This window comes from Lepidochelys olivacea, assembly GCF_965140295.1.
Source record: "Lepidochelys olivacea isolate rLepOli2 genome assembly, chromosome: 26".
Classification (NCBI taxonomy): Eukaryota; Metazoa; Chordata; order Testudines; family Cheloniidae; genus Lepidochelys; species Lepidochelys olivacea.
Window position 1 is genome coordinate 1,865,304 of NC_140436.1, and position 19,217 is coordinate 1,884,520.

The following is a 19,217-nucleotide window of genomic DNA, read 5'->3' on the forward strand; positions in this document are numbered from 1 at the left end:
TGGAGTCTTATCTTGCCTAGTTACCTTTAAGTTCAACACATTAGTATTTTAGCCTAGGCTGGCTACATATGTTCAGCAGGATAAACTTAAAACTAGAAATGCGTCCATGTAATTGGTTATTTAAATATGATCTTGTAATTAAACCTTGGCTTCAGTGGACAAATGGAGCATAAGAAAATGAGACTAAAAGTAGTTTTTTTGAGGTTTTTTTGTTTTTACAGTGTTTATATTTTCTTCCAGGTTGAATTGCTTTGTGAAAATATTCAGAATTGGTCCCACTATTGGCCCATAGCTTCATATTTGGTTTCTAACTCCATTTACTTGAAATTGTCAAATCACATTACAAATAGTATTAGTTAATTGTAGCCTAGGCAGTTCAGTGAACATAGCCAGAGACAACTGTCCTTTTATTTGGTTCATGGTATATATACAAAATATTTGGGTCTAAAGTAGCTGTTACCACTCCAGAAAGAGATCTTGGAGTCACCATGGATATTCTCTGAAAACATCTGCTCAATGTGCAGCAGCAGTCAAAAACGCGAACAATGTTAGGAACCATTAGGACAGAGGTAGATAACACAGAAAATATCATAATGCCGCTATATCAGTCCATGGTATGTCTACGTGTTGAATACAGTGTGTCGCTTTGGTCACTCCATCTCGGAAAATATTTATTAGAATGGAAAAAAGGTACAGAGAAGGAAAACAAAAATGATCAGGGGTCTGGAACAGATTCCGTATGAGGAGAGAGTAAAAAGCCTGGGACTGTTCAACTTAGAAAAGAGACTACTAAGGAGGGATAGGATGGAGGTTGATAAAATCATGATTGGTGTGGAGAATGTGAATAAGGAAGTGCTATCTACCCCTTCATGTAACACAAGAGCCAGGGGTCACCCAACAAAACTAATAGGCAGCAAGTTAAAAAACAGTCATAAAGAACTACTTCTTCACCTAATGCACAGTCAACCTGTGGAACTCATTGCCAGGGGATGTTGTGAAGGCCAAAAGTATAACTGAGTTAAAAAAAGAATTAGATAAGTTCATGAAGGATAGGTCCATCAATGGCTATTATCCAAGGTGGTCAGGGATGCAGCCCCCTGCTCTGGGTGTCCCTAAACCTCTAACTGCCAGAAGCTGGGAATGGATGATGGGATGGGTCACTCGATAATTGCCCTGTTCTGCGTTCTTTCTGAAGTATCTGGCACTGGCCATCGTCAGAAGACAGGACACTGGGCTAGATAGGACACTGGTCTGACCCAGTATGGCCGTTCTTTTGTTATGTTCTGGAGTTTTCATGTTGTTTGTCTAATTTTGAGTCTATGAAAGGGAATGCCTGATATTTAAACAGAATTTTAAAAATACAAATTACTTTTTCATCACTAGTGCTGTTTACTGCTTTCACTCTGCTCACTTGGGCAGTGAAATGATGCTGGCCAGTTTACTTTCTGGTTCTTATACATTAGCAGAATGCTGCTGATTGGATTTCCAGTACTGCAAGAGGATTAACTCTCTTCTCCCCCCCCCCCCACCTTTTAAAAAAAAAGTTTCCATGGGGAAAAATGAAATGACAATGTTTGTTCTTGACAGGATTTGTAAAACCTCGTTTAAAAAAAAAAACTTTAAAAATCTTTCATTAAACAGTGGATCTAAACAAGTTGAATGTTTGGCAAGCATTGAAATTTTGGTTTGATTGTAACTGTTCAAATTATATTTTTAAAATCGCCTTATCAATGATTTGTTTTTTAGTAAAAATATTGTAAAGTACAGCTGGACAGTTGTGTTAAAGATTCTCTCTTCGGATAGCTAGTCCCAAAATGCATATACTACACAAGGCCTAAAGCCGTACCCTGGATTGGGAGCATGAGAACTTTAAAAATGTACATCTTTTTGTGGCGCTTCCCAAGTAAAATCAAAGGCAGTTTTGCTTTTGTAAGGAGAATGGGATAGGACGCACTGCAGTCACATATCTTAGGGACTAAATGTAGTTTGGAATTCCCAGACTGAGAAGCCGAGCAATTGGCCTTTGTTTCATAGAGTTTAAGCTTTACCCTTTTCTGATTTTCAGGTGGTGGCCAGCTGAGATCTGCAATCCCAGGTCGGTGCCTCTCAACATACAGGGCCTCAAACATGATATCGGGGACTTCCCAGTATTTTTCTTCGGTTCACATGACTACTATTGGGTACACCAGGGCAGAGTTTTCCCTTATGTTGAAGGAGATAAAAGCTTTGCTGAGGGGCAAACTAGTATTAACAAGACCTTCAAGAAAGGTAAAATTCAACAAAGTTTATCGTGGTTTATAACAAAACTTCCACATGTTTGTTTCTACATCGTCACTTAACTTGCATGGGAATTATGTGGCTAGTGTTCTGTATCTGTGTTAAGCTGCAAACTCTGTATAGTGCCATTGGATAGAGGCTAAATATTATTAGCGTCTAACTTCCTCCCTCTGTGCTGTTGGTAGGCAACCCCAGTTCTTCCCCACTTACTTAAAGATGTTATGAGGTGGAACCTGGGCTATGATGTAGAGGGCCACCCCATAGTGTTTAAATATCTACTGAAAACCACTTGGTTTAAAACTCATTCATGCTGTAGTGTAACATTTCATTATTAGCTTGTTCTTTGTAGATTTCTAATTCCTAGCTTTTCAAAAATGTTTCTCAGCAGCAGCAGCCAATACTAATTCCTCCCCATTTTGGACTCCCTTGCACAGCACTTGAAGAAGCTGCAAAACGCTTCCAGGAACTGAAAGCACAAAGAGAAAGCAAAGAAGCACTAGAGATTGAAAGGAATTCAAGAAAACCCCCACCTTACAAACATATTAAAGTGAGTCCTCTCCTTTGTGTGAATGAGCTATAAACAGGGAAGCAAATTGTGGCTTAGAAGAAAATTCAGATAATCAGTCTGCCATCCTTCAAAGTTCTCTTCTGGCCTGCCTTGTTTAGTACCATAGGCCCTTTCATAGTTATAAGGAAGGTGTAAGCATCAGTAAAAGGGACTTTGAGTTTAAGGTCAATTGTACTGAAGACAAAGGACTTTGATAATTGCAAGTGGGTCCCACCCATCTCAGATGAATCTTGGGGCTTACTTACCATTAAGAAATTATATTAGCATTGAAAAATAACAAACTATTAGTGTGAGAACTTAATTTCGAAATCTGGATACTAAAAAGACGGTCTAGATTTTTTTTGCCAGCAACCTTGGGGGCACAGTACCCCAGGTTGTGCACTTATCTATTTCATTGTACTTTATAATAGTTTACATTTTTGTATGCCTTAAGAGTTGTCATACTAATACACGTATCATAAAGCCTGAAACAGTCCTGTCCCACGTTCTGTGCTACACACCTCATTGCTGGTTTCTCTGAACACCTGATATGCTTGATTGTTAGTGGTGAAGCAGTGCCAGATGCAACCTCTGAAAGTCCTAGATTGCAGAGAAGTATTTTTGCCTCGTTACCTTTTCTGAGTTGACACACTTCCTTTTAGAGAGGAATAGAAAAAAATACAACTGCCTCTGATGTTAGTAGCTGTGTGTAATAGCTGTTATTTTTGCCTACATTTTGAAATACCTTGACAGTAGTGGGCCTTGATTTAAGTGGTTCTAATCTAAATTCTGTGTGTGTAGCCATAAATCAAAATGTATCCCTTGTGTCTTTTTTTGTTTTTGTTTTGTTTTGTTCCACAGTCCAACAAGGTAATAGGGAAAGTTCAGATTCAAGTTGCTGATTTGTCAGAAATCCCTCGCTGTAATTGCAAGCCATCTGATGAGAACCCCTGTGGCCTAGAGTCAGAGTGTCTGAACAGGATGCTACAGTATGAGTGTCATCCCCAAGTGTGCCCAGCGGGAGAGCGCTGTCAGAACCAGCGCTTCACCAAAAGACTCTATCCAGATGCTGAAATCATAAAAACCGATCGACGTGGCTGGGGGCTCAGGACAAAAAGGAACATTAAAAAGGTAGAATTTAGGACAAATACTGAGCTAGCCATTAAAGAGTGTGTTTGAGGAGAGTGCTGCTACTCTTTTATTGTTTGTACCTTGAAAGAAAATGTATCTAAAAGTTAATACTTTCAAGTGAATTCGTCCTATACACAATTGTTCCTTTAAATTTACAAGGCATGAAACTTCCTCAAGTGGAGGAAATGATAATAAATCCAACTTCATGGAATATGAGACATCTGGCAGAGGTGTTTTTTTCAGTTACAATGCTTTCTTATAGAGTAAGGGTCAGATTCAACTTACTATAAATTTCATTGGTGATGGGCAGGAGATGAGGACTATCAGTACTTCTTCTAGAAGGTAGTGATGTACATAAGTTCTCATATTGACTTCGGAGCATGGAGGGAGAGGGGAAAAAATAGTTTTTTAGATGGTTTCAGATGCTCTTTTGACCAAGCCTGGCTATTGAAGATGCTAAAGTCTTAGAGGGATGGGAATAAAAAATAAAACACACCTCCATTATTTTCTCTTTCCCTCAACCCCAGAGTTAACACAGCAAATGAAATTAATCACACTTCATGATATGAAATAACTCAAAGGATGGGAGATGGGGCAACCTAAGGTGGTGAGCCTCTTTCCGAGGGGTTACGTCAAGGTAGCTTTCTGTACTTTCTTTTGCCTTTTCTTTTAAACTCTTACATGATAACATGATCACTCTGCAGTTCCCAGTAGCAGATTGTCTGGATTGGGAGTGGGCGGGGATGCAACATTGCTTTTACAAACGTCTGGTCACCAGGGAGCTGACATAGCCTCCTTGACACTCAACTCTACAGACTGGATTTATTTCAGAAGAACTCGGAGGGGAATAATAAAAGGCTTGTGGTGATCAGGCAACATTGGACAACACGCTTAAGTTCTTGTTTAAAGTTCAAGAAGGCAGAGAAGAATAATGAAGATACAGAGATTTCTGTTGATGGACATGGTGCAGTTGTTATAACTGAAAGCACCAAGAACTGATTAGCTTCAGGAAATACTGAGGACTTAACATAAATGTTAGGATGATTGGAGTCCTTAGAGGAGTGGTAGCAGGTGGGGTAGCGCTGATGGGTGGGGTGGGGGATGAAAGTACCTTTCCTGACTAAGTGATAAAGATACTGGAAATGGATCATTTTGGTTTTCCTTTACACTGTATCGCTGCACACTGTATTCCTGGGGACACCAGTCTGGGATTATCCACTGGGATTCAGGTGGGATGTGCAACAGTTGATATGGAAAAACAAAATCTTACACTGGATTGCAGTCTTGCTCTACTTCGAGGCAAGCATGAGGATGATGGGCCTGGATTTCACGGCTGCTTTAACTTGCCAGGCAGAGGATTGGATTTGGTGGACAGATGTATGTTTTGCTCTTACTCATGCAGGCTTCGTTGTTTCTGAACAAGGAGGAGGCTGAGCACACCTGAAGAGTGGAAGATCCAGCTCTGGCTGCAGATGGAATGGACAATTAAGACTTCAGGACAAGTTGTTGTTTTTATCATTTGACCTGCATCTTCAGAATTCACTCCAAAGCACTATTTTGCTTTCAGTTGGCTTCATATTTTCTTCACTTTAAATTTGCACACATCTTGCTAAAGAAGGTATCCTAGAACTTCTCATGGCGAAGGCACATTCCATAATTCTGGTGGACTTAAACTCGATGTAAGGTCTTCACTGCGATTCTCTGTTAAATGAAGCTATCTGCTGTCCAGACTGGGGATTCTGATGTGACGTTTTGGATTGTAGCTGGATGTGATTTGTGCGCTGTTGGATGATGATGTGTTTAGCTCCAAAATGTAATCTCAACAGTTAGACAAAAGCAAAAAGATTCTGAATTGTCCTTAAGTTATATGCTGTTTAAATATTACACGTAGATAGTAGAGGATTATCTACTAGTCTGAAATGACTCTGCAGTACCCAGGGAAATGGACTTGGGCAAAGGCATAGTAGCAATTTTTAACTGTGAATTCTTTGCTTTTGTCAGTTCTGATTAGGGTATCTACCTTGTTTTTGTTTAGTAACTTAGTTTACTGTACATAGAAATTTGGCATAGAGAAATGTTGTGTGGGGCCTAAATGGATGTGTCATGTATTCACTTGCCTGTGGCAATATCAGAGGTGTTTGAACAAACCAGTTTCAAATGTGAGTTGGTAACCACTGCTTCAGCTGAAACTGTAAATCTTTGATTGAACTTGGGACAGTTCTACTCATGGGAACTTAAATAACTTACTAACAAGTAACTAGAGGAAACCATAGTAAATTGACAGAGAATACATTTTAACTCTCTTCAGTTCCTTTCTGCACCAAGTACATGGTAAATGTTCATAGCATTTTTATGGTGGATTTTCTATGAATTTTCGTCACATACTAAGTATGAAACAATGTATTTGTGTCCTGTAGGAGCTGTACTAAAAATTCTGTCAGTGGCTCCGTTAGAAAGCCCCTTTTGGGGACTTGATTAAACCATCTGTTCCAAAATACACAGGCTAAACTTAAAGGAATTTGGTGGGGAAAAGAGAGAGAGGCACTTTTGAAAATTTCATCTCAGAGATGACAGATTTCTCCAAGTAATTTAGGAGTCTGTGTCCAGTGGAGTCTAAATCCCATTTCCAGGAATGACTTAAGTGCTTTTGAAAATGTTATCCTGATGGTCTCCTCCTGCAGTACAGCCTCTTCCCCTTCAAAGCTCCAAAATGTGACGGACATGATTCTGTTCTCTCTGGAGCCATTCCCACAACCAGCTACAAGAGCTCTTAGCTTTCATAGTCTTTTGTCAGACTGGTGACACCACATAGTCTGTAACATGTTGGTACTATTTTATTTAAAAAACAAAACAAAAAAACCTTGAAACTGCTCAGATGCTTGTTTGACCCTTAAATTTGAGCATCTCAAAGAGCTACTTTTGGAAATGTTTAAGCATTAGAACTGTTGAGACTGTTACAATAAAATGACCCTCAATGTGCTAAGTGTTAACTCCCTTGTATCAAGGTATCATCATTTCCTGGCCATTTCAAAGTCCATCATGTGAAAGCTGGGAACACAGTCAGCCTGAAGGCTCACTTTTAACTTGTTTTTAGTGGTTTAATTATTTAAGCCAGTTTTGTAATATCTGTTCTACATTAAAACTTTATCACAAACTTTTCTTGTTTGTTATTGACTGTTAAAAGTCCCATTAAAATGAATTGTTGAAATGCTATGCAGTGAAAATGTTTAGCAGTACAGTAGGTTGTGTTGTCCTGTCAGGTTGATATTCTGTGGGCATCTGTATGTTAGCCTGAAATTTTTTTAAAAAAAGGAAAGCATGTGACTTAAAATACTGCCAGTGAACCTCCAAATAATGTAGAATCTTGTAGCTGTGCTGCTGTAACTAGGACCGGGGCATGGAGAAGCAGTCTTAATTCTGGCTTTGCTTTTGCCTTATACTTAATAGTACACAGTGCCTAAGGGATGTTTTCTTTGGGTGTTGGGTGTTTGAATATATTGTTATAAATGTGTGCTCATTTTCTATAGCCTGACCATACAGATCCTTTTTTAAAAAGGACAGAAGTACAAGCAGAGCCGTGGACACGCTATATGCAATCGACCAAGAAAGATGCAACTCATTAATCAAATGTGCCCTTCAAAATGGGATAACTATTTAATTGCCGCTTTATTAAAAATTCTAGGTGTGATGCTTCCATTTTGAAGGACAGTTCTGTAACTAATCTAAACCTTGAGTGCATGTGTATTTTTTCTGCCCTGGTCACTGTTGTGTAGAACTTTATTTTAACCAGTTCTCAATACTTGGATTATCCTAAGGAGCCACCCTACTTAGGCCTTGCAGTGGACAAAATTGATCCCTCAGGGCTTCCCATCCCATTTTTCTATGCTTCCTCCCTCTTTTTAACTATACAGATCGCAGGCAATAAGCATGGGTTTCTTTGGTTGACTTTGCAGGGTGAATTTGTAAACGAATATGTTGGTGAATTAATTGATGAAGAAGAATGCCGATTGCGGATCAAACGTGCCCATGAGAACAGCATAACCAATTTTTATATGTTAACTGTTACAAAGGTAAAGCACCATATCTCCACAGTGTAAAATATACTGCTGCTTACGGGACTAGGCCTTAAGATCTGGGATCGGAGGATCAGGATCCATGTTTAAAACACAAGAATTACTTTTTCTTTCACTTCTAGCTCAAATGTAAGGCATTTCGTGCATGTGGAAGGTCCCAGAGAGTGAAGTCGTCATTTCATACAGCGGGTACTTCATGGACCATTGTGCCTCAGCCTTGACTTAGTGGGGCTTCTGTGGGGTGTGGGAAAATTAATTCCCATGGTCTGTTCAGCCCATAGTTTGTCTGCTGATACTGTCAACAAGACTGTCAGTCGGAGTGGAATGTGGGCACCTGTCTGATAGAATTGCATTGCAATTCCAGCGTATTTCTGATCGGTCACCAAACAGTTGTATTTGGAGGGTAACTTATTTAGGTCTCTGTTGACCAGGATTGGGGTTGAACCAGACATGGAAGGATCCAGAGCTCATTAGCAATACCGTAAGCCATTCATTTCTCCCTGCATAAGCGCTGAGGAGCTTTAAGTAAAAGTTACTTCCAGGAAAAGCCAATATCCATTATAACTCATTTATCAAGTATCTGTCTAAATATATTATCTGCAGTCATAGCTACTTGACTTGTCAAAGGAAGACTTTTGTTTGTCTGATCCTAAATCTGTGTTTTTGTCTCTTTATTGAAGGACCGGATAATAGATGCTGGTCCGAAAGGGAATTATTCTCGTTTTATGAACCACAGTTGTAATCCGAACTGTGAAACGCAGAAATGGACGGTGAACGGGGATGTTAGAGTTGGCCTCTTCGCTCTCTGTGATATTCCTGCAGGTATAAAGAAGCCTCCATCCTGCATGTGCCCTCCTCTCCTAAAATGGAAATCAGTTGCCAGCTCACCCACTTTTTACCTTCTGAAGTTATTTGGTCTCATTGACATTTACAATTACTTTAAGTTACCCATTGGGACAAAGAAAATGCACAATTAAGAAGTTCTAGCTCTTCATATGCATAGTATCATTAGGAGCAACTTAAAATGAAATCATAGTATGCATAGTATCATTAGGAGCAACTTAAAATGAAATGCAGAATATTAAAGATGAAACTTGCTTTATCACAAACAAACAAAAAATATCAAGGGCTTCGCCTAACGCTTGAAAACACAGAAATTCAATGTTAACTCTTTTTGCCATGTCTGCATAGACCCCCAGTTTCAGATCCTTTCCCTAACATCAGATCTGGAACAGCCTCCAGATGCTAAACATTTTGTAACCAATCTACCACTTTAAACAGATTAAAATGATAGAGTAGCCAGTGTTTCTCTATGATGTGTAGAAAAACAGGGTGTAGTGCTCCTGTCTGGTCCAAAGCTATGCTGGCACTGTATAAACAAAGCAGAGGAAGGACGCTTTGTCCCTTTTCAGAAAAACTAAAGAACAGTAATTAGTGTTTATCCAAATGGGAAAATGGACACAATCAGTATAGGAAAAAAAATATTTGGGGCTTCTATGTGAGTGTATTCTACCTAGAAAAGAGTGTTTAAAAAGACATTATTTCAATGCTGTGTTTGTAACCAGGCTCATAAGACTTAAAGTTCTACAACCACAAAATTATTGGTTGTTGAATCATCATTTGGTTTTTAGAACAGAACAAAACTGAGTTGTTGTCCTCAGAACATGGATTCTGGATCATTTGTTCTGCCTTGCTATTTACAACTTCTCTAGTTGTTGCTTCATGACTATGTTTCATCTCAATATTTTGGATGAAGTTATAAATATTGTGATCTTGTAACTATGCCCTTTTAAAAATAGTGGTGGTAATATGAAGGGAGAAGATGCTAAAGCTGAATTGCCACTTGTGTGTTTCTCCCCCATGTCTTATGTGTGTGAATAGTTTTTCTTTAAATTTCAGGGATGGAGTTGACATTTAATTATAATTTGGACTGTCTGGGCAATGGTAGGACTGAATGCCATTGTGGAGCAGAAAACTGCAGTGGCTTCCTAGGAGTACGGCCGAAGGTTAGTGGTACAGAAATAAAAATTGAGCTCAGCGCACTTGTATTGAAATTTCTGTTTCTGGGAGGAGAGTGAATAGAGATCTGTTTCATGTCACGTAATATCTGTTTAGTACCCTGAAGGTTCCCCCAAAGGCTTTACAAGTTTGTACTACAGTAAATGTACCCATCTCTAGGATGGAAGAGAGCAGCCAACCAGGTTGCTACCGAGACGTGGCATGGAATAGGCCCATCATGTTCAGGGTACCTGACTTTTTTTTTCTTTTTCTTTTTAATAAATCTTGTCACATGTTTTACTTCTGTTTTTGCCGTTCCTATATGGAAAGCATTGTGAAATTCCCCTGCACATTTGAGGATCTGGAAACTTGTTTTGCTGTTATGCTTCGTTCTGGTCCCAGCCCAGAGTGCTGACCTTAGTCAGCTTCTTATGAAGTATTATCTCTGTAGGGGCAGAGAAGTGACTGAAGTCTCTGCTCACGAAGCTATTATGCATAAGCTCTCTGAGGAAGGGACTGTCTCTCTGTGTGAATACAAATCCTACTGCAATAGGGACCAATCATCCGTGGGCCTTTGGATATTACCATCATATTACAGTATGTAATGTGATCACTAATAGTAATCTGGCAACATTCTAACTTGTTTCAAACCTGTGTGCGGCAGGAGAGATGGAGATGGGAGTCACTGGGTACACTAAACTTCGTTGAGCATGCTTTGCAGAAATAATAACCCACAGTTGACTTTTGGGGGACATATGGCTTTTTAAAGTGACTCTTACTTATTGACTAAAATTGTTAATGCAGTAACTTTTTTGCTTCTGATTGCCAGACGGCGTTTGCAACAGCGAATGAAGAGAAGGCAAAGAATGCCAAGCTAAAGCAGAAGAAACGAAAAATAAAAACAGAGCAGAAGCAGATGCATGAGGACAACTGTTTCCAGTGTGGAGATGGAGGAGAACTAGTCATGTGTGACAAAAAGGACTGCCCCAAAGCATACCACCTCCTATGCCTTAACCTGACTCAACCACCGTTTGGTAAGTGCTTTCCCATGGCCACCAGATTCTTTGCTTGCTTCAAGGATATCATGCTGCATATAAAGTTGTAGCTTAATCCGAACTGTGATGTCCACCTACTGTAAATATGACAGGTTTGCTTTTGCAGTGCTCTTCTGTATTGAGAAATCTCCTTAGGTAGCAATATTTCTAAAGAAAGATCTGTGTGGAGACATAGATCACAGCAAACAGTGATAAAGCTGTGACTTCATTGCAGAGTCTTTCTCCTGTTTGGATCATATTTACTTATTTTATTTTGATTGGAATAATTAGTCAGTCTTGGTCTCATATGGCTCCCAAGTTCATATCACGTGGTAATGCTTATGACACAAGCTATGCACAGCACATGCTAGTGCTTAAATTTGTAACAGTCTTTCTAAATCTCTTATCTTCTAATCATGGGGGTTTTCTTTGGGTCTCTCTTTTTATTTTTGTCTTTTTCCTTATTAATTAAAAAAGGGAGCTCTTTGTAGCCTAGGTTCAAATTATCCAGCGATAACTAGCAATAGCAAATTGTGGTTAAAAACAAAACAAAAACACTTTATCCTGGTTTTAAACTATCTGTTTCTAGAGGCCTCGATCAAATTAACTGGAGGCTCACATTAATCCATGACTGAATTAAGTGGAAGATTTTGTGCTATGAATGGAGTTCAGTCTGAGATGTGCCTTTTCAGGACAGCAATATATGGAAGTACAGAAAGCTTCCTTCCAAATTTTCTTTACTACAGACATAAATTATTACATTTGATCAGCAAGAAAACACTGGTGAATGACTTCGAGAAGTAAATTTTGTTTTTTACCTGGCCTGGTGGAAGCAGACACAACCATGCTAGAGATCTGGAGTTCTGGCTTGGTGCTGTTCTTACTCTCTGGACTAAGAGTCTGGGTATGCTGTGGATGCAGCGCGTTATGTCCCGAAGAAGGAGAGTGCTTCCTGTTTTCTCTACAGCAACCCAGCTTAAAGGAATATAGCATGATTTCAGTGTGAGGGAAAGGAGAAGCTGTTAACTTTCCTTTTTGACATGCTCAGTCTAATTTTACAACCTGACAGTTTGGCATGTGGTTATGCTAATGCATGCCTGCAAGTTTTTGTGATGGTCTCTGTTGTGCTTAAATATGGCATTGCCCGATCCCACTCTTGCCTGAGCCACCTTCTCATTGATGACTCATAACTCAGCCATTCTTTGTTTTTCACAATATAGTGCAGTGTGATTCTGTTATAAAGATTGATTTAGGATACCCATTTCAGTGTATCCAAATAATTACTATGTTCAGACCCAGAAGACAGTGAATTTCACAAGTCAGACGTGCATAGACGCCAACTCTCTATCTTGCAACTACACAATGTGTTCTGGTGCCAAGGGAGGTGAATCTGGTTACATTTGGCTCTACAGTGCAGTAGTGTTTTGCTTACAGTCAACCTGAAGCTCAAAAATATAAATTTGTCAATAACAACTGCTTCCAGTTCAATCCTTGTGAAAAAGACAGATGCAGGAACTTCAATAAAAGCTGGCTTTTGGGAAGTATCTTTTATGCATAGAGTTGAATGACTCTGTACTACATGGAATGATAAAGATCAATTCCAATATCTACCCCAGATAAAGACTAACTTCAACTTCCTTTTTCCTTTCTCTCCCTCTCTTCTTCCATCTCCAGGAAAGTGGGAATGTCCATGGCACCAGTGTGACATCTGTAGCAATCCTGCAATTTCATTCTGCGAGTTTTGCCCTCGTTCGTTCTGTAAAGATCATGAGAAGGGAGCCTTAGTGGCATCAGCATTGGATGGCCGTCTCTGCTGCTCTGAACATAACCCCAAATCTCCTGTGGCACCAGAGTATTGGAGCAAGATAAAATGCAAATTGCAACCACAGAACCCTGGAGAAGAAGCAAAGGAATAAAGTTGTTAAAAAAAACAAACAACAAATGGCAAATAGATGATGAACTTGAAGAGACTGCTATGACACATTCAGTCTTCATCATCAGCGCTGCCTTGTTGGAACTGGGAAAGGGACCATCTAATCTTGGCAAGCAGAAGCAGTCAGTGGTGTCCGTTTTTTTGGGGGGGAGGGGGGTGTTTCTGTTCTTGTCCTTTTCTTACCTTACCTTACCCTTGAATGTGCTTCAGCAGCTCTTACTGTTGGAAAGCAGAAATGTCTTGGCTTTCTTAAGGGGAGAAAAAAAAAAATCTAAAAAAGCAAACCTTTTGACGTTGAAAAGAATATTGTGTTAAAATATGTTCTTTGAGTGTAGAAAGGAAAACATAACATATTTATTTATTTAATTTTAAAGGATGTTGAGGATTCTGGTCCTGATCAGTCAGCGTGTCTAAAAAAAATAATTGAGTAGTAAAACCAATCAGTGTATGTCTAGTTATTAAAAAAGGGAGAGTACCAACCCTCTGCAATCTACAAACAGCTTTCACGTAACACCAGGAGGAGTGATGTGGGTTTCAGAGCAGTGGACAGTGAAATGCCTTCATTCCAGCTGCATTCATCTTTAAAGGTCTTTTGAGAAGATGAATTTCATCTCATTATGCTTAATTTATTATGAATAATGTTGTAAAGATTTTCACATAGGAAATTAGGAGTATTATCCACATTTCTTTTTTTTTTTTCTTGAAGTGCTTTTTATTTCACTAGATACTTTTAATAAAAAAGGGGAGGGGAAGGAATTATGGTCCCTCATTGTTAAAATGAGCGGTGTTAGCTGACAAAGGAAGCATAGAAAGAGCTTAACTGTGCAATGGTCACTTTTCTGCCTCGCTTCGTTTGGAGGGCAGTTTTGGGTGGAGAGGATTCATGGACAGCTTATGGACATTGCACTACATTCTTCATAGTGAAAGCCCTGATCCTGCTTTTGTTGGAGTCATTGCGAGCTTTGTCATTGACTTCAGTGGGTGCAGAATTGAGCTGTTTTCTATGTATTTATCAGATGTCTAGTCTGTGCTTGTTTCATGGTGATTCTCTTAGAGCCTGATCTTTTGGTACCTTCCTCCCAAACTCCTATTGGTTTCAAAGGGAGTTCTTGAGTGTTAAAGGAATAGGGGATCGACCCCATGTGTGTGTTATGTGTTTTTAAAAGAGTTTTGGGGAGCAGGGATGTTTAGATTTGCGGGGGTGGGGATATATCTCACAATTGAATTTATCTTCATTGGTTTTTATCCAATAGTGAAAAATCAGTTCTTAAAAGCACTTCCTGAATTAACAGGGTATATATTGGGCCTACACTAAGGCACTCAGTCTTACAAAGTACTGTGTATATCCCAGTATAGTTAGCATAGTCAACTGTAATCCTTTAATTTGTAGGCAATGGCTGGTGTACTGATATTACCAGCTAACTTTACACTAACTTTCTGCCACTGGGTGTTCTGGAGCACCCCCAAATGGAAGGAATTAATACAAGGCATGGCTGGCACATGGCAGAGAGAATTTTTTTATTAATTCTGAAGAACATTCAACATTGTCTCTGGGAAAATGTCTGCATAGACCTGCAGGTACATGGTGGCATCTCAGGTCCAGAAAGTGATTAATAAAGGGGTGGAAAATAAAACTATAGGGCTTTGGAATATGGCTCACCTTTGTACCAGGTTTCCTTTTGCATTCTCAAATTATTTCTAATCCAGTGAGAGTGGAGGTCAAATTTGTACTTTTTTTCTTTTTTGTGCAATTGCAAAATTAACAAAATACACTACAGCCTTTGAAGCACCTGAAATGCCACTTCACTGACCTGGAAGCTATTCCTCTTGGAACAATTTACAGATCCCTTTCCAGTAAACTCAGTTTGTGTGGGTTTTTTTGTTTTGTTACCTAGTATAGATCTCTTATGTGATCTTTGAGTTAGTTTATGGTTTAGAGTGCTAATGGAAAATGCAGATTACTTGCCCTGTTGTGGCCAATACTGAAGTGAATGTCTAAAACACTAATCTTGCTTGTAAGCAGTGCTATATTTTGGTATTTTTTACAAAAAAAAAAAAAAAGAAAAGAAAAAATGTAAACAAAATAGGATTTTATTTTTCTTAGCTTTTTTGTTTGTGATAAAAAAAAAAAAGCTCTTAATGGAGGGGGTTTTCACCCTTTTCTAAAATTCCAAACACAGCTCTTTCCTTGGTAGTGTCCCTAAGACCTGGTCTGTTTACATTGTATAATAGAATGTTAGATTTTCTGTTGTTCAGATGATTTTTGGATATAGTAAGCCAGAAAGTGCTGAACTTTGCAAATACTGTATGATGAAGTGTTCCCATGTTCTTTCTTCTATAGTATGTCAACACTGTCTTGTCATTGATTGGGGAGGAATGGCAATGTCAAAATGCCTTAAGCATTTGAGACGTCAATGAGCTGACAGCTGTTTCAAAATATTAATTGCCATGTGAAATGATCAAAATATATTCTGACATATCAGCATATTGGGCATAATGAAGTATGTCAAGGTACTCTGAAAGTTTAGCAAATCATATAATGCTGTGAGGGTCATGGAGTTTAGCAAATCATAATGCTGTGAGGGTCATGGAGTCAGTTGTCACTCCATGTCACTATATCTTTAGTTTCAAAGTTCTTGCTGGTTGTCCTCTCTTGTTTAATCCTTTACATAAGAAAACTGTAACTGAAAGCAGCCAACAGCTGGGCTGAGACATGGGTGGTGTGAGGACAAGGATAGCTTTTAAATGTGTATAATTATGAGTATAAAACTTGAATTGGTTTTCTACCTGCTGGACAGAAGGAGAATATCCAAAGCATCAGGAAGCTTTTTAGTGAAATAAGAGAACATCGGGTTGAAATAAATTGGTGATAACTGGGGATTCTCTTTATTTAGATGATGATTTTGTATGCAGAACACAGAATATGCTGAAAACAAATTTTAACCATGTTTTTGTAACATTATTTAAAGTGAATGGAAGAATAACTTAACTTTTGTAGTAAAGCAGAAATTTGTTGCTATAAATTTGTTACCGTAAATATTGACATTTTGATTTATCAGTATTTCTGTGTATTTTGGGCTGTTGAATTAAACTTTCAGTGTCTCTAAATTGAACTCTAGGAAAAATGCTAGAGAGGGGTGGTTTTGTTTGTTTGGAAGTTTTAGTCCAGAGTCCTACAATTTGCTGCAAAGAAGTGAATGCTGTGGTGGTTTGTTACTTCCTGGCTGGAAAATAAAGTGCTTTAATTAACAGTATATAATAATCTGGCAGCCCTTTCTTAAGTGAAGGAGGTGCCAATCACATTGTTTTTTCCCCTCTCATTTGGATTTTTTTTTGTCTGCTAAATGTTAAAATAGGGTCAGACTTTCAGCAAACTCCTGACTATAGATGATGATGATCTGCTGGCTACACAGTAATGCAATACTTGAGCTGCCCTGCACAGATGTTTCTGGTTTACTTTACTGGAGCCCTTTTATTATAGAGTATGCATCTTAGTTCAGATCAGAGGTTCTGTGGACCATGCCCTAATGGTGTAAGGATTAATTACTGCAGTTTTCCGATAGTCTGTAAAATTGGCTTGTCATCTCATCAGTAGGATGTAAGAATGGAAGGCATTTGCAGATCAGGACAGCTAATTGTAAGGGCAAGTTTTTCTGGATGAATTATCTTCGCTATGTTTACCACCAGAGGCTTAGAGAGTCTAACATGGAATGAAAGGGATAGAATGTTTCGTTTGGCCTTTCCACTAAAAACTTGTTATATCTGAGTTTCCAGGTGGAATCGGAAAGACACATTTACTAGACATAATAGAAAGTGAACTTCTAGACGTAAAATATGTATATACTGAAATTAACAAAAAAAATTATCTGGGTTGGGTTAGGGAGGTGGGGTAGGGGAATGAGAATGTCTGCCGCTGGTACGAAGTAGTCACTTTAACATTGAAACCTCTGCCTCATTGAATTCAGGGTTTAATGTACTTGAAGCTCTGCAGTTCATTATTTTTACAGCTATTTTATTTATACATAGATAACATTTTTTATATACGACATTAAAAGTCTCTTTACCTCCCCCCTTAACTTGAGTTAAAAATGATTTTCCACTCCCAGTGTATTCAAGGCAAAATGGAGAGAGTTTTTCAAAGCAGATGTCTCAGACTTGTGTGCTCTTAATGAGAAGTGTATTAGTGCATGAGACACCAGCAGCTTTTTGACTTTTTGATGTCCTTTGCTTTATAATATTGTATCCACTCCCTCAACCCCTGCCACTTATTTTTGTATAGCAAAAGACATTTGCACTTATGATACACTCCTGAAATTCTGGATGTATTCAAGATGTCATTCAGAAAAAGAAGAAAAATGCTTGTTTCCTATTATATTCTACTCCTGAGTGGCAAACTCAGGTACTTTTACCCTAGTGAGGGTGGGAGGATTATAAAATTGAAACTGTCTGTACTTCGTATAGGACAATATAAAAACAAAAAGGGAAAATAGATATGAATTTGCCAAAGCCATGCATTCACTGTTTGTCATGTGGTACTGATTGTATTTGTGCACAAGAGTGAGACAGCTGCCATTTTTAATGGTGTCTCTTCTAGCTTGAAAAGCAACTGTGGCTATATGTTTGATCCTCTCCCAAACATTTGTCCCATAGTGTAGCACTGGACGTTTTAAGGAATTCTTGTTCACTTTTGATTTACAAACAGACTGGATGAAATACACTTGCTTCCTGTTCATTAATATTGATCCATATCTCATTTCTAGTGTCATATTTTTTAATTTATAAGCAAACTAATCATGTTGCCACTGAAAACCAAGACGATAAATAACTATTACAACTGGCTAGTAATAAGATTGTCTCTTTTGTATAAGGGTATGTGCATATTTGGGGTTGCTATTAAAATTTAACTCATTTGTATCTACACAAGTGATATTGCACAACAAACACAGATACCTACAGATTCTGTTTTCATTTCCATGTAATCTTTATCTGTAACAATGACCTTTGTAGAGTCGTTATTTCTGTAGACTTTGTTTATCTGTAACAAACTTTGTAGATTCTGTGAAATGTTATTTTAACTAAATCACTTGAGTCTTTAATAGCAAAGCATCAATATTCACTAAAGTCAATATCTTAGGAGTTTCTAGAACTTGGCTAGAAGCTCTTGACACTAACAGAGTAGTGTTAATTTTCCCTGGGGATGTTCCACTGGGGCATTACTGTATTATGACTTGATGTTGCCGCATAGACTTTGAGATATACAATATTGGGATGGGGGGTTGTTGTTTGGCCTATGTTCTCTTGCATAGTGTGAAACCTGTAAAGCTTGGTTAACCTGTATATAGATAGCTTATTGTCAGCTAGTTATAGTGTATTTAGAATTGCCTGTAATATTTTAGCTTCTTACTGAATGTTGTGATGGTAGGATCATATAATTTTTGTACATTATATTTACTGAGATGTTGCCTTTTTTATTTTACAAATACTTTGGAATTCAGATGTGTTTTTGCTTCTGTGAGGATTAATTTGGAAAGGGTTTTAATGACATTCCACTGATTTAAAATTTTGCTTGAGGTTGACTTCAATAAATTGTTCTGAATGTTCCAATTAAGAATGTGAATTTTTTCATATTGTAACTTTCAGTCTATGGACAGAGAACATAAACAGTCTATGGACAGCAACAAAAACACACCGCAAACAAAGTGACCAATAAACAGATATAATGTAAAATATTTATTGACACCAGTGTGTGAATTCAACTGAGAATAAAGTTACAAATGTGGTCTTTTAGAAAAGCTCTCTAGAAAGAGCCCCTATGTATTTATAATAAAGCCTCTTTAACATGGATGATCACAGAGCGAAGGCCTGGAATCTATGGAAAGCATTCTGCAGTTCTGTTTTACAAAGCACACCAAAAGGAATTTTGTACAACCAGAAGGAACAGCTCGTATATTTATATTTCAACAGAGTCAGTTGCTTTGAAAAATAAGTCAAGGTCTGATTCTTTCATACTGGTTCTCTGGTGCTGTCATCCTAGCTGAACTGGAGCATTAATCTAGCGTCTGTCTTAGATCTTTAGTCTATATTTAATGTTTGTACTTTTCTAAATGTATGTGCAACTGCTTTGTGATCTTACATATTGATTGTCCTTTTATAAAATATTGTCAGTTGACATTTATACTAGTAACTGTGCTTCATATGGGATTGTTGAAGTAGAGGTAGACCAA

At 38.3% G+C, this 19,217-nt stretch overlaps 1 protein-coding gene across 6 annotated transcripts in view; it reads left to right on the plus strand.

Moving 5' to 3' along the window:
• The window catches only part of NSD3 (nuclear receptor binding SET domain protein 3), a 59,241-nt gene extending 44,201 nt beyond the window's left edge, over positions 1-15,040 (plus strand). For 4 of the 6 annotated variants that reach the window (XM_084615280.1, XM_084615283.1, XM_084615282.1 and 1 more), the window contains 8 exons: positions 2,066-2,268; positions 2,712-2,824; positions 3,686-3,955; positions 7,909-8,025; positions 8,709-8,850; positions 9,928-10,034; positions 10,856-11,060; positions 12,735-15,040. In XM_084615280.1, coding sequence (XP_084471406.1) covers positions 2,066-2,268; positions 2,712-2,824; positions 3,686-3,955; positions 7,909-8,025; positions 8,709-8,850; positions 9,928-10,034; positions 10,856-11,060; positions 12,735-12,976 — 1,399 coding nt within the window. In that variant the 3' untranslated portion in view covers positions 12,977-15,040. Of the gene's footprint in view, positions 1-2,065; positions 2,269-2,711; positions 2,825-3,685; positions 3,956-4,482; positions 4,593-5,357; positions 7,114-7,908; positions 8,026-8,708; positions 8,851-9,927; positions 10,035-10,855; positions 11,061-12,734 lie in introns of those variants that run through there. The other 2 variants (XR_014709727.1, XM_084615284.1) reach the window with 2 other exon arrangements.
• The last annotated feature ends 4,177 nt before the right edge of the window (positions 15,041-19,217 follow it).